Source organism: Corvus moneduloides, chromosome 3, assembly GCF_009650955.1.
Source record: "Corvus moneduloides isolate bCorMon1 chromosome 3, bCorMon1.pri, whole genome shotgun sequence".
Classification (NCBI taxonomy): domain Eukaryota; kingdom Metazoa; phylum Chordata; class Aves; order Passeriformes; family Corvidae; genus Corvus; species Corvus moneduloides.
In genome coordinates, this window is record NC_045478.1 from 59,278,996 (window position 1) to 59,294,622 (window position 15,627).

The 15,627-nt window shown below is 46.1% G+C and overlaps 1 protein-coding gene across 1 annotated transcript; it reads left to right on the top strand.

Annotated features, from left to right (window-relative positions):
- The first annotated feature begins 4,407 nt into the window (after window positions 1–4,407).
- TCF21 (transcription factor 21) lies at window positions 4,408–7,218 on the top strand. The gene is made up of 2 exons (XM_032101781.1): window positions 4,408–5,066; window positions 6,667–7,218. The coding sequence occupies exons 1-2, from the start codon at window positions 4,617–4,619 to the stop codon at window positions 6,754–6,756; spliced, it is 540 nt and encodes a 179-aa protein (XP_031957672.1). The 5' UTR covers window positions 4,408–4,616; the 3' UTR covers window positions 6,757–7,218.
- The last annotated feature ends 8,409 nt before the right edge of the window (window positions 7,219–15,627 follow it).

Below are 15,627 nucleotides of genomic sequence, written 5' to 3' on the forward strand. Positions count from 1 at the left end.
GGCTCCAAAGTAAGAGATTGGGATTTCCTGGGAAGGGACAGTGATGCTAATATCACATACAAATATGTGCCCCTTGGGCCAGTCCTCCAGGACAGCTCTTTTACTCTCTTGGCAACAATATTACTTTTTTTCCTTGTGTATTGTTTTATGTTATTTTTCACAATGTCTTTTACCTTTCAAACTAAAACTGTGACCAGAAACATACACACAGCACTGGAAATGAGATGTGGAAGGGTTTCAGACCCTTCCAAAGAGCTACTCCACTCTTACAAACAATTTTGATCAATTTCCCCAGCATAGTCCATACTCTACAATATCTTATATTATTAATACTATTAGTGTTAGTTATTTGTTTATATTATACTATATTATTGGCATTATTTAATGTAAGGTGTGCTAAACTATGTTTCTAAAGTCCTTCTACCATTTTACTTGGTTTCCAGGCGAGACCGAGAGCAACCAGGAGAAATCTCAGTGCAACCAGATTTTTTTTTAAAGCTGCAACTTGAAAACACTAATTCAGTTGTAGTTTTCCTACCGATTATTCTCAAACCTGCCTGAACACAATTCATGATCAGCTGTCTGCCTGTGGGTGACTTCCTTGGTTATTCTCCAAATACAAGAAAACACCTGTATTAGGCTTGGGGAAATAATTTTCCTCAGCTCTGGGTGATCTGAGTTTCTTCTTGGGTGTCTGTTTAGTGTGTAGTGAAAATACAGTGCCATGATAAAAGACACAGAACATCAGAAAATAAACCAAGCTGTGCCATGCGAAACCATGAGATACTTGTAGAAAGTTTGGCCTCAAGTTCCAAAGCTGTTCTCAAATTACCATGGTATTCCTGCACAGGGAAGGGAAGGCTGGAGGCATAAAAAGTGCAACTTCTTTTCTAGAGGGAAATTTGTAACATGACCTAGACCAGCATGAGCCTGTGAGTGATGTGTCCCTCATCTGACACCCTTGAGACCAGGCATCCCGAATCTCTGTCCCCAGCACCCTTGGCATGTCCTAAATGGCCTTAGTGGGTCTCTTACTTAGGAGTAAGAGAGAGATGTGTGGTCCTGCGTAACCAGAGCAATGCAGAGGGGAAAGTAATTTACAGGGTAAATCCACAGATTTTCACAGATATTCCTCATGCCAGCATTTCAACTTCCTTTTTAAAACATGAATGAAGAAGCAAATGAACTGGAAAGCCCAAAAGGACTTTAGCTCCATCTGTCTTTCCCAGCCAGTTATTAACCCAGTGGCCAGTCCGTAGTCCCAGTCATCTAAGTGGAGAAGCAAGTGGTCCCACCCTTATCTGGGTGGCTGCAGCCACCCCAGTTTTACCCTTCCCACAGGGCTGGGTTGATTTCCACTCTGTCACTCTCTACTCCAAATCAGGCGCTGTTCAGAGAGTCAGGACGACTGGGCAAAAGGTGAGTAAAAAAGGATTGAAACCTGGAGTCAGATTAGGGGTACAAACCCTGGGCTTGCCAGGAGAGACATAAGGAGCAGGAAGTTTGGAAACACAGAAGTTCAAGTCATGTAACAAACAAATAAGAAAGTAGGAGTTACCTGGGCGTTAGAGAATATGTTGTTTTTTTTAAGTCTGCCCATGCTGCCTGCCTTGGAGAGGGAATAATGTATAAATGTGTTGTTTTAAAAGCGTATAATAGTTTATATGCATAAAGAACTCAATAAAGAACTTATATAATATTCACGTATGTATAATATGTACGTGAGTATACATCACATGAATGCAGTAATCTCCACAAAACGAATACAAAAATGTGTCCTGTGTCTCCTCAAATGAGTGTGGCCTGTATTAGGTCAATTTTAATGACCCTGACTATTTAAAAATATAAAGTAAAAACTACAAATGTGTGGAAATTCTAAAGGCTCACAAACGTGTATGCATATCTTGATACTCAGAATGCATATGTAGCAGCATACTAAAGGCATTTTTTAAAAGCCAGATCATTCCTTCTGCTTTTTATAACAAAAGTTTAGAAAATAATTAAGTGAAGTTAAAAATAAGTGATGGAAAGGCTATAAGTATATACTGGTTTAGTTGTTTTGTTCTTCTGGGAATTTCTGATGCTGAAATTTTGATGGGATTTTGTCCTCTCTGGTCATTCATGCTTAGAGACACAAGCAACTTCAACTTGGTTTTCTGTCATCCTTGCTCCAATAAGAGTCTTTTAGCTCAACTGTGACATCAATCACTTGAACTATAAACCTCTGCAATGGATACGGCCATTTAAATCTCCACCTGCACAAACAACAATAAGGCCTAGAAAATAAGGTGACTCATAAATCTTAACACTGGTGATCATTAATATTTTGGATCTGCAAGAGCAATGTTATTGGAAAAAAAATAATTCATTAATTAGGACTGATATGCTGACAATCTGTTTAGTTTAGTTTATATACAGAGAAAACACAAACAAGGGCACAGTTAGCACAACACGAATTTAGGAGTTAGTGAATTGCCCAGAGGCCAGGGCTTGGAGATATGATATCTTAATGTACTTATCCTATTGTAAGTGGGAAGGTGTTATCTTCCAGACAAATGATAAAGAGGTGGTTAAAAGTTTAGATCTACTGTTTTTTCTTCTAGCTTATATGAGCCAAGGAAGAAAGATGGATCAAGAGATAGGCAAGAGTTCCTTGCTGGCTATCAAAAATGACACTCTGCCTCCTACTTTAATCTGCAGTACAGTATATAGCATTCGGCAGACATACCAGTTTGGCCCTCCACAGTTTTTGTTGGGTTTTTCAGCGCATGCAGAAAACCCTATGCGATGCTCACACAAATCAGCAAGAGACTTTTCCTGTGGCTCCAGTGACTTTGGATTAACTACGAAGCCACTGATATCTGAGGCTGCACATTTTTGTCCAGAGCTACGAGAATCCTCAGATAAGCAGCTGAATAAGTGAAATTGTTCCTGCAGTAAGAACAGTCCCTGCATGCAGATCTTTAGACCCTTGTGTTCAAAACCCAGGCTGTGGGGCAACCTGTGAGGTTTCAGGAAGACATGAGTAGGGAAGGAGCTATGGGAGCAAGTTCCTGTTTCACTGGCCTCTTTGGACTCCAAATGTGGATTTAGGGAACTATTTTACATGAAGAGGAAGAAGTGATAGGACAAGGTTAACTGCTTTCAAAAGCCTGCTCTGCTGAGACTGAATACACGCGTGCATAAGTTTGTAACAGCAGCATAAGTCAGTTCATTCAAACTATGCAGCAACCCGCTCATTCCCACTTGTGGTAAAACCACTGAGAATGTTTGGCTTCAGTGGTTGCAGAGCCTGGCCTAATGCTCTCAGTCCCACCGCTCTCACAGAAGGGGCCTTATCCCTTATCTTGCCTCTTTATTCAGGCAAAACCTCTAACTTTTGAGCATGCACGAATCAGCCGACAAAACACTCCACGGGTACAGCAGAAAGAACCACTGACATCTGCTCTGCACACCAAGTAAAAGTTTCTCTTCTGTGGGAACTCTACCATCCAATAAACGCCCCCCCCCCCCCCCACCCCGTTTCCTTCATTTCATGCACACCCTTGCTGCCCCATCCACAGCCATACAGACCCTCCCCAGCAGAACAACATTCTCCCTCGGCTCAGTGGGGCTCACAGACTGCTGGGATCTTGGCCACTTGGCACACCTGTGGACCAGGAAGCCTCCGCAACATTCACAGCTGGGAGGACTCAAAGACTGAGAAGGGACCGGGACTTGTCGGACGTCATCCCGGAAGGCTGGAAGAAGTCAGATCCTCCTGCCTCCAGCCCCTGGGCTGTGACGGCAAGGTCCACACTGCTGGCCAGGCAGCGGAGCACTCCCTTCCTGGAATATGCTACTAGCTGGACAGGATGCATTCGCAAATATAATCATCCACAAATCTCCCCCAGATTAGGTTACAGGACAGCATTTCGACGGCACGCATTACAAAGCTCCCTGGAAGGCTTGGCTGGTGGATCTGCTGCTCTCTCTGCTCATGACCCATTTTGGCTTTCATCAAGAATTGTGACACCAGCTGCCTGGGTCATCTAGGAGGCAGAGAGGGGGAGAGCAACCCTGGGCTGTAAAGGGAAGTGGGGAAGGAGAAGAGGAGGAGAAGGAGGAGGACGAAGGGGGAGGATAGAAAGACAGAGCAGGGGGAGAGAGAGTAAGAGAGTTGTTTTAGTCCAGTTGTGAAGATTTGAATCCCAGTTTCGAGCTCTCGGCAAAGGCTTGCTGGGATACCTCATTCCCTGTCCTGTGCAAAGGTCTGTGATCGGGGATGTGGTGTGCTCAGTGGGCAGGGCCCCTCCCCTGGGCTGGATCCGCCTCTCTTATCCCCCAGATAAATTACTAGTGTCCTCACTAAATTCCTCAGCTTTCTCTCTCCCTCTCTCCCTCCCTCTCTCACAAAATCTCGCTCCCTCCCTCAAACACAGGCAAAGCGGGGTTGGGGGGCGGGAGGGCGGGGATCCTCTCTGGACTGGTATTGTGACTTAGTCCTGGGCGGGGAGGGAAGGGGAGGAAAGTACTGGCGCCCCTTCTCTCCTACGCTGCCTTGAAATAGATTTGAGGAGCTGCCCTTCTTCCCCCCCTCCCCCCTTTCCCGCTGGTCGTTTGGCATCTTCCAGACCATGTCCACTGGGTCCCTCAGTGATGTGGAAGATCTGCAGGAGGTGGAGATGCTGGAGTGCGATGGGCTGAAAATGGATACTAACAAAGAGTTTGGGGCGTCCACCGAGAGCAACGAGGAGGGATCCAATGGCGAGAATGGCTCCCCTCAGAAGGGGAGAGGGGCCTCGGGCAAGAGGAAAAAGGCTCCCCCCAAGAAGAGCCCTTTAAATGGAGTGAGCCAGGAGGGAAAGCAGGTACAGAGAAACGCTGCCAACGCCAGGGAGAGGGCGAGGATGAGGGTCCTTAGCAAAGCCTTCTCCAGGCTTAAGACCACCCTACCCTGGGTGCCCCCAGACACCAAACTTTCCAAACTGGACACCTTGAGGTTGGCCTCCAGCTACATTGCTCACCTGAGGCAGATCCTGGCCAATGACAAGTATGAGAACGGCTACATCCACCCAGTCAACTTGGTAAGTCAGAGTCCGCCGGGGCCAGGAGCTCTGTGCGTGTGCCTGGGAAGAGGTGGGCGAGGAGCTGGCATGGGGCATGTGCGGGGAGAAAACTTTGCTGTGCTTCTCACAGCGTCTGGTGCCAGTGGGGTGGAAAGCGGTACTGTACAAGGGGACAGGCTCCCGGCTACTCTGTTGCCCTGTGCCCTGAGCACCAAGCCTCCTAGGCCCTCTCTGCTGTTCCTAGCAAACCCTTCCAGAAGACAGGCAGCCACGCTGGCCACAAAGAAGCAGGGGCAGGCTTTACTCTTTACTGCCCCAGAAACGATTGAGAAACCACAAAGGGTTGATGCCAGCTTTCTACCTGCAGGTATAGGAATTTGGGTAGAAAGGGTATGTTTGAGGAAGGACCCAGGATTTATTCTTACCCTGTGTCTCTACCCTAATGTCTCCTGCCACAACAGTGTCCCCAAGCCCTAGCTTTTTAAAGGCAGGACTCTTGGGGTTCTGTGCTCAACCACTCAGGTCTTCTGGGTCCAGGACATTTCTCCTATCCCTCTAAATTGGCACAGGAGAAATAAATACCAGTGCAGACTCCCCAGGGGAGGTGTCTGCCCCAGGCACACTCCACAATGCCTCTTCCTGGGCTCTGCAGTGTCCCTCCTTCTGCTCCCACCACATAAAGTTTTCCTAAGCAGCCCTGGATCTCCCAACCATACCCGGCCGCCAGAAATATCCAGTTTCCAGCTCTAAAAATATGTACAAATGATGTAAACCGGGAGTAAGCAAGATCTGCCTGGGCTCTTTTTAGACATACAGCCTTTACACTGCCCACACGTGCAGACCCTGACGCATAAATGGATCACAGAGAGGAGCTGGGGACGTTTCACTGAGGTCAGGCTCTGCCTTTTGAGCTCTGGACTCTGGGGGACAGTACATTACCCGCTGTGTCAGCTGATAAGGGCCTGGGAGATAATTTTTGATTAAAAACAAAATCCTCAGAGCAACAATATGGGTGGGGGGGAAAAAAGTAAAACAAAACCAGCACCCAATATAGATATAACCTCCCTCCTCTTCCGCACAGAGGCACACCAAAACATGCTCCCCGAGCCGCGGGAGACCAGGGAGAGTGGCCGGGGGCTGCCGGGTCCCGAGCAGCTCCTGTGCCCGGGTAGCGCGGCGGGACGTGAGGCGACTCCCGCGGGTCGGAGTCCCCACGCCGGTCACGACCAAACGCGGGGGGAGGCGCGGCTGCGGCGGGGTGCCCGTGGAGATTGTGCCGGAGGGATGTGAATGTGCCGGAGCCAGGCGGCTGCTTTCTCCCTTCTTTCTGCCGCGTATCAGACGGGCTCCGCCGCCCCGAGGTCGCCCAGTGGGGCCCGCCGGGGCTGTGAGGCGGAGCGGCATCAGCCGCCGGCGAAAGGCAGAAGGGTCCTTGCCGAAGGCAGCGGCAACTGAGCCTGAGCCCCGCTGGGCGCTGCCCGAAGTGGACTCAGGTGGTGGATGCCGGGCTCAGTCCCCCCGGACGCTCCCGAGCCGGACCCGCTGGTGATATGAGCGTTGCAATGTGCATTTCTCCATATGTAACCCCCTTCCCACTCGTGTCTTTTCCTGGCTACAGACTTGGCCTTTTATGGTAGCCGGCAAACCCGAGAGTGACCTGAAAGAAGTGGTGAACACAAACCGCTTGTGCGGCCCGACAGCATCCTGAGCCCCGCGGCCGGGCCAGCAGCGTCCGTCCCGGCGTGGCCGTGGAGCGGGCGGCGGGGCGGGCAGGGATCCGCCGCGGCTCCGCCGCTGCCCCGGGCCCCGGGCAGAGCCACGGGGAGAGCCGCTCTCCCGGCGCAGAGGAGACCAAATGTGCCCTAGCAAAGACTCCATCCACCCCGAGAGATTCTGACTCTATTTAACTTTATTAAATGCGTGTACAGTCGAGTGTCCTGCAACCACAGCCTTGCTGGTTCAAGAGCTACTAGAGAAAAGACAGAGATCAAACAAAACCTACCACGCGTGTATCTTTTGTCTGAGACCTGTGAAATATGTAGATGCCTAGAAAAACTGACTTTGACAGTCATCTCTATGAAGGTAATTCACCTTAAGATATATAGATATATTTTCTTCAAGCAGATTCTGCTCTATTTCTGTGAATAAACCTTCCTTTCTACTGAACACAGAGCGGTGTTAAGTGTTCGTTTGAGACTCGGGCTCGGCGGGGAAAGGACAGAGCCTCCGCCGCTCCGCGAAGCGGCCGCGCTGCGGGGATCCCGCCTCTCCACCCCGGGCCACGGGAGGTCTGCTTCCCCGGAGCTAAAGACCTGGAGCGAACCCTGGGGGGAGGGGGTGACTGGGTCCGCAGCTCGCCGCGGGAGCCCGGCCCGGCTCCGCAGCCCGGCGCCCGGGCGCTGCGGGAGTCGCCCCCGCCGCTCCGGCCGCTCCGCTCCGCGGGGACAGGAGCAGTGATCTATTGATGAAGTACAGTCGGTCCTCAGCGCCGAGAATTTTTAACTTAAACATCTCCTCTCTATCGATCAGCGCGCCCGTGGGAGATGAGGCTGAGATAAACAGGAGTGCGGGGCGCTCCCCCTGCACCGGCAGCGGCCGCCGGCAGCTGAAGCGCCAGATCCCACCGCGCTGTTTAATGTTTCAGGGTTATGACCGCACTGTTTACAAGATGTCTTCGGTTATTTATACTGTTATTATTAGCAGAGGGGCTTTAAATTTCCGCCTCACTTGCTCTTTCAATACCATCCCTCGATTCCGTTTGATACCTGGGTACTTTCTTGCCGAAAGCAGGAGAGGGGCAGCAGGGGCTGCAGGGCCGTCCCCCAGACCAAGCCCTCCGTCCCCGCTAGTTGCGGGGGCCGGCGGCAGGGCCCGGGGCGCGGTCACAGGCAGCGCGGGGGCCACAGACCCTCCCGGGGGCTTCTTCCCCCGGATATACCCCACAGGCCGGTGTTGAGCTGCCCCGGGCATCCGTGCAGCCTGGATTGTGTTTATTCTCATCCCCCACTTTCCCCCGAGATAACTGGACGAGGTGGCGCGTCCTCCAGGCGACCTAAATTCGCCAGTCGGGTTCATGCGTGGGCTAGGTTAGGTTTAATTAAAGTAGCTCGCTGTGAACCGAGGGCTGTGCAAACATCTCAGCCCTCATTATGAAAAGGGCCAGGGCCTGCTGTATCATCCTAATGGTTTTGAAAGGGAGAGCTGTTTAATTTCACTTTTGCGCAGCTTTATCTCCATCCCACACAATTAAAAACAGACCTCTGTGCCTGGCCTAACCATGTGCAACTTCACTGCTGTGGACGGGACTGCGCCAGGTGAGACGCGCAGTTACACACCGGGGCTTGACTGACTTTGCGGCTACACACAGACCCTGAACAGACACAGCTTTTGCTGAAGAGACGAACGACTCTGGTAACCACAGCTGAACAGGCTGATTTGCTGATTTCTTTGCCACAGGCACTGGTAAATTCACTGGGAATTGCTGGTCTGTTAAAGGGAGACAGAATAGAGGTCCCCGGCTTTAAGCTAAGGACAGATGACTGATACAGCAAACGTACGTTTTAACCTCTAGATTTACTCACTGAATTGAAACTAACCATTGTATTTAACCACTCAAAATCTCAACTTAAATCCATATTAATTAATGCCTGGTCAAAATTCATAGCGAGGTGCTAATTTCCTTCTAGAAAGCAGAAATTGATATGCATCTGAGATATGCATAAAATTGAGTCAAATTTTGAATATTCTAACACATGCTTCTTTGCCACCCTGCCTTGCAATGCTTGCTAACTGCACTCAGCATCTTCCCACCTAAAGAACCATATGCAGTTTTCAATCGCCACCTGAAATACAGCATTGAAGAAAGGGAAGGGGGAAATACAGTGGTACCCCATAAAACATGAGGAACACAGCAGTAGCCATGTGCCATAAGCTGCAGGAACACTAAGTGTTGAAGATGCTTACTGTGTACACACTGGCAGTAGACACCATTGCTTCTTGTACTGCTGTTCACTTTATCTAGCAGTCTACATTGCAAGCCTCCTGAGGACTAAACTATTCCTCAAGCATCCTGCACCTTCCTCAGTCCTTGCCTCTGAGCAACAGTTCAGCAGCAAACAAACAAACAAAAAAGCAACAATAAAAAAATAAAAGCAACCAGCAGTACACAGAAAGGTAAATAACGACTTTACTCTGACTGTAAAACAAGTAGTGGCTTTATTTCAATTTTGAACACAATGAACATATTTTCCAGAGGCATTTATGTGGCTGGGACCTCCTGGATCACTGACCTCTTGTGTAAGGGCACAGACCTGACAGTGATGGCAGCTGGCTTCAACAGCCCAAGTTTCTTACATGAATTAAGAGTTCTACCGCACACTTCAGGAGAACAATGAATGAAAGTATTCTACCCTGCTGCTGAGTGCAATTTTAGTGCAAAATATTTGCGAACAGAAAATGTATGTTTAGTCTGACTGAAGCAATTGATGATTTTGAAAGGAACTCACAAATGTGCTAAGAAAAAGAGGGAACAGGTTTAAATATTGATGTCAATGACTTTAAAGAAAGTATTTTGTTTGCTTTCTTGCTTTTCTGTACAAAGTGATGCATTTTAATATTTACCAAAATATACCCCTTTTTCATGTGGAAAAAAAGTTGACTTGGTTTATCTTTCTGTATCTACATGGACGTAGATGCAGCTGTGTGAGTGTCTGTATACATTCCCTCCTAGTACTGTTTGAATTCATTGCCTGATTTCAGCTAGATTTGACAGAGGTCTCAAAGACAACTAAGTTACTATAATTTTTAATTTTTTTTTCCATGTGTGAAAACAGGCAGCTGAGTAAAGAAAAAGTCTATAAATTTTGCAGCAGAAGGAAGGGTTTCAATATGAGCTCAGCCTTTATTAGATAGCAGAGCATATAGAGCAGAATGTCAGCTGTAGATGAAGCTCCAAATGCTGCTTCAGTCACAGCATACAAGTTCATAGAAAACTTGCTTATGGACCTACGTGTTTTAAGATAAGAACTCTATAAAAGTAGTTTAGTTCCATTTGATTTTAATACTAGTATTCTTTTTTGTTTGTTTCTTTGTAAAGAAACCAGTTTCACCCAGCTACTTCATTACCATTTTTCAATTCAGCTAGAGACTAGCAAACCCTTAATTTGCAGTGCTGACTCAGTGCTCAGGCTCCTGGATTTGGTGCTGACATTGTACCGCTTCGCAGAAGCATTCACAGTCTGTAAGGTCTTACAGAAAATACCTTTTAGGCTTATCTTATCCTCTCACTGGGATGGAAATCTGCCAGCCTGAAGCATCAGCATAGCAAGAAATCACATTGCAGACACCTGCAAAACGCCGTGCTGCTCTGGGCGCTGACTGGGGCGGCAAGGCCACAGTGCTGGTCGTGGCCTCAAACTTCAAGGTGCATAAGGAGAACATGTGCAAGATAGCTTATTCTTCAAAGTGCCTCCAAGGTCAAAATTCCCAACTCACCCCAGAAAATAAAAGACACAGAAAATCTGTGTGGTTTCTTCTGTAGGGAAGCTGGTTTGAATCCTGAACATAGTGATAAGATCACAAGCACAGTTTTGCTTGAAGTATTTGTATTTATGACCCCTCAGTTGTGTCTGCCTGAAAAAAACTTGCTTCCTTGTTAACAAGCTACATATATTTTTTAGAAGACAATTTGTGCCAAAACCCTGCTGTCATTATCTCTCATTGTATTTTGTAGTAAAAAAAATTAGAATATGCAAAACACATTAATTAATTGCAGGTAATAAACTTTCTAAAAGAGAACAAAACAGATATCTGGTGTACAAGTGGAGGGTATAATCTGATGAAATTGCAGAATGTTTTCATTTTTGTCTGGATATCTGAATGCAGATTAGCACTCACAGTCTCCCAAAAGCGACAGGATTACAAAAGAAATTTCAATTACATTGACATGAATTTTAATTTCAATTAAATTGAAATTTGTAGCAGCAAACAACCAAGCATCCTGTAATTTCCATATATATACACACCTGGAAAAACCTCCATACAGAATTTCTCCCAGCAGCCAGATTCAAAATGTTCATGTCCGTTGCTGGCCCATGTAGCACTGACCATTCCCATATTAAGGCTGTGCTATCAAATGCAGGCCCACCATCTTGTGCTCACTATTCAACCACAGATTGCTTCATGCTCTTCAGCCCAGCATACTTCATGGATGGGAAGTGGCACAACCAGTAATGATGGCACTTTTTTGTCGCTAGTGCTGCAAAGTTACTGATGTATTATGGCTTGGGGAATTTCTGCAATCCTGAGAAGATGTCACAGGTCTGACCTAAAAGCTGTGCTCCAGGAAGGATGGGGAAAAGCCACGTGTTACCTCTGAGAGGACGGTTGCCAGCAGACTGCAAACCCAGAAAAGTTCTGCAAGTAACTGATTTTTTTTCAGTTCACTTCAGACACTGGTGTCTCCGAGTATAAAACTGACTTTGAGTAGGCCCACGCATGCAGTCATCCCATTTCCCAAATGCGGCACGGACATATCCTAGGGTCACAACAGTGCAGGGATGACGCATTTTCTTGCCTTAGGGTTTTGCCCTTAAACTGAAACTTGTAAACAGATGAAATGCATTTTCAAGCCAATGCGCGTGCGTGTGCTCAGTTACACCACCCTCAAAACCTCCTTGCAAGAAAAAAAGATCATAACAAAAGCAAGAAAATAAAAACCAGTGCAAATACTTCCTTCACTTTAAATTTTAAGCGCTCCTTTTCCTTGAGCAAAGAAAAAAACCCCAATCCTTATTTAGACTTCAGGCTGCCATGTAAACTATAAGACTATATCCAACTGTAAATATGGATTATCTACAGTCTTGAGTTTTCTCTTGGTTGTTTACAAGTTGTTTAAGAAACAAGGATCAGAAACACTAGCGAAAGAAATCAAGGGTATAGCTACACAGCCAGGAGACAAGAGGAAAGGGAGAAAAAGGCATAGAATAATTCCTCTGATTACTGTAGCTCAGTCCTTGCGGCAGGATGGGTTAGGGAAGGGAGGAACTATCAGCAGCTCCATCACAGACGGGTGGAGCCAGACCACCGGGGAGATGGAAACCAGGAGGTTGAGAGCTGCAGCTGCCTTTTCTGGGTGGAACATCTGTGAAAGCCTGCACAGCAGCAGCAGGGGAGGAGGAGTGGGCACAGGCAGAGAGCGTTCCCAGGGATGTGCTCATACAGATAACTGTCCCTGGATGGTTTCCCAGGCTGCTGCAGCAGCACTTCCCTCCCCTGTCAGGGATGAGGCAAAGACCATCATGTGGCACAAGCAATCGAAGTGTCAGCACGGCCTCTCGGTTCAGCATCCTGTTTCCTGTGATGCTTTTTGATGGCCGAGCTGACCAGAATGGGAACAGTTCTTCCTCGCTTGATAACATGTTGGTTTTTTTCTTACATAGGGACTTTTACACTCTTGGCATCTCAGAGCCAATACACAAAGTATATAGAAGACAGGAGTTGCAGCATTTGGCTGTCCCCTCATGACCAAATGTTTTTCTACAGGAGGCCGCTATCATTATACAGATGGGAAGAAAAAGAGATGACAAATGACTGGCTGAAGGTTCACACGTAAGTTTGGAGTAGGTTTAGGGCACCAGCTCTTCTGGTGCATAAACCTGTGGGCTGTTCTCCTAGGCACACTGAAATCACCAGGGATGTTTGCTCTTTGAACTCAGTACAAAGATAGGAATCAGTAAGGTGTAGGGAGTGATCCTCTCAGGCTGTATATCATATCTACATGTACACTTACTAAAATAGATAAACCAGGCTATGGACCATGCTCTGGCTCCGACCGTCAGTGCTGTGGCTGGGGTCACATCCACACATAACTAAGTTTTATCCCACTAACCAGAGGTTAAGAACAGTCCCTGGCATATGCTACTCCAAAACCGTGCTTGGATACTTTCTGGGGAAAAGTGAGGCCAAAGGCATAGCAAGGATCCTGCTAAAACCCAAGCACAAAGAAAGAGAAGCCTCAGTCTTGTTTTATTTATCAGTGTCACTGAAGCCTTAGAAGCTACAGCAATTGAGATACTTGATGCCTTTGTCTCACCTCAGTCTCATGCTCTTCTCACCTGTTTTCTAGATCAAGCTGGTTTCTTCTTTTATGGGCCAAAAAATCTTAGCGGGGACCCTGTTTGCTATTTGTATCTCATAACTAATATATATGAAGACTAAAGATCATTAGAAGCAAGAGGCCAAGTTCAAGAACAAACATAACATGAGATTTAAACAATATTATACCCTAAATTATGACATTGAAAACCTCCGTTCATTTGCTACCTAGCTCTGCAGTACCTTTTCTACCTGACTTGTGAGCTCCCTGACACCAACATTTGACATATGCCCTCACAGTATCTCTTTCTCACCATTGCCAATTAATATTTAAGTTAACCTCATCCCAAGATGTGGAATTGAGATATTCCTCTTCTTAAGTCCATGGGAAGAATTCAGACAGCCAGTAGGTGCTGTCTGTACATGCTTAACATTCTTCTGCTGGGGTAGGAAGCAAGGTGGACAGGAGGAGTTGAGGCCAGCACCCCCAGTTTGGCTACAGATACAGCACTGCAGGGAAGCTGCAGAGGAACCAATGTTATCTTCCCACAAATCTCTTCTCCTCATTTCCCTCACACTCAGTCTTCTGCTTGTACTTTCACCATGCTTCTCTCTTACTGCCAACAGGAGTCAGTATGCATAATCTGTAAATACCAGTCAGTCACAGAGGCTGAAACTACAGATATGTATTAAATTATTGTAAAGTTTACTAAAGAAAAGGCTCATTCTGATAGTTTGACTTTTATGGTGGATACTTCACCACCATTTTCTTAATATGCTTATTTTATATTAAATAGTGTACCTAGCAATATATATTATGCAATATATAGATATACACACTATACAATATATATATACACACACTATAAAAATGTGACATAAATATTTACATACTATGTAGTAACTATATTTATCTTTTCTATAAACAAACATATAAAACAATATATATTATAAAATTAAACAGAATGTTTGAATTCTGTGGAGCTGGTATAAGTGCCACTTACAGCAGGGAGATAACTGTTTAACAGTGTTGGCATGAGATATCATACTGTACATCATCAGAGAGGTGTGAGAAGGTACAGATGAGTTTACTGTTTCACCTGATAAACTAAGCCCTGGAGCAAATGATTCCTTTCCTGACAGACTTCTTGCTCATTCCCTGATGGCTGCCAGCCTGAGAGATGTCTCATATTAAACCTGCAGTATCATGTTTGCAGCTGATGACCATTTCACACAAGGTCATTTCCATGGAAGATCCACAACCACTGGTTGGTCCTAGGTACTTCCTCTTCAAACACGAATACTTCAATGCAGTCTTCCACTCAGACATCACAGTATTTACAACACAGCTGCATAAAACTCTCCAGCTAGCCTTCATTGTGGGCTGCCTCAGGGGGCCATCCAGCTTTCTTCTCTCCCCCCTACACTTCCCGAAGTCTACCTTGCACAGGATCTTATCTGATTGAAAGTTAATCCTGTAAAAACAGAAAACTCCAGATAACCAAGCATTTGCTTCAGTCTGATGAGAAATTTCCTTTTACAGAAACCTGCAGTTACTGCTGAATAACAACACAACGAAATTGCATCTTCATTCAATCTCACTGCTGCAATTACTGAACAAAAAACATGTGCAGTGTCCTAAAGTTCAGTTACCTTGTTTTTACTGCACTATTACTGATACTCCCAAGCAGCCCACGATTCCATGCTGCAGAATGTCCAAGCACAGGAAACACCCTCCCCACACCTTCATCTCCTCTTTACTTCCCAAACAAGGGATTGTGAAATAAAGGCATAGAAAAATGTAATCATGTAGTAAGGAAGTGACAGTGCAAGAAATGGCCTCTGTGCCTTCTCTGTCAGATGCCATACAGCCACCTGGTAAGTTAGAACCTCATGAAGATCCAGATCCTTGGCATCTCAGTCATATTAGCAGAGGAAGCCATGCAGCCAATGTAGAGTTGCATGGAGGAATGGAGACCAGGAAGGAGAGAAGGCAAGGACAGGACAACCAGTTTTGTAAACTATATAGGTATAGAATAAAATTGCAGCACAACTGATAAACTTACAAGTCAAATTAGGTAGGTGCCCAATCACCTTATTTGCATTCCACATTAATGAGATCATAGCTACTTGTTTACATTTGCACATTTTCCAAATATATATCTAAAGATGCAATCTTCAGAACATTCTAGTCTAAACAGGAAAAGCTCAGGCTGACAAAGCAGTCAAAACTTTGAAATGGTAAGTATTCATCTCTTCATCAGCAAAAATAATTTTCTTAACATCCAGGAATGACTGCACAATTCTGAGGAATATGTGCTAGAAAAAGTTTTACCCTGAAAAGAGCAAGCATGTGGAGACAGACAGTGGTAATGTGTGCTTGCAGACACTTTGTTTTGAATTTCTGTAAACCTTTAAGGTTATGCTGAAAAAACAAAAGCTTAGTCAAAATTCAAGCAAAATCAGGGTTTATAAAGATTTTCTT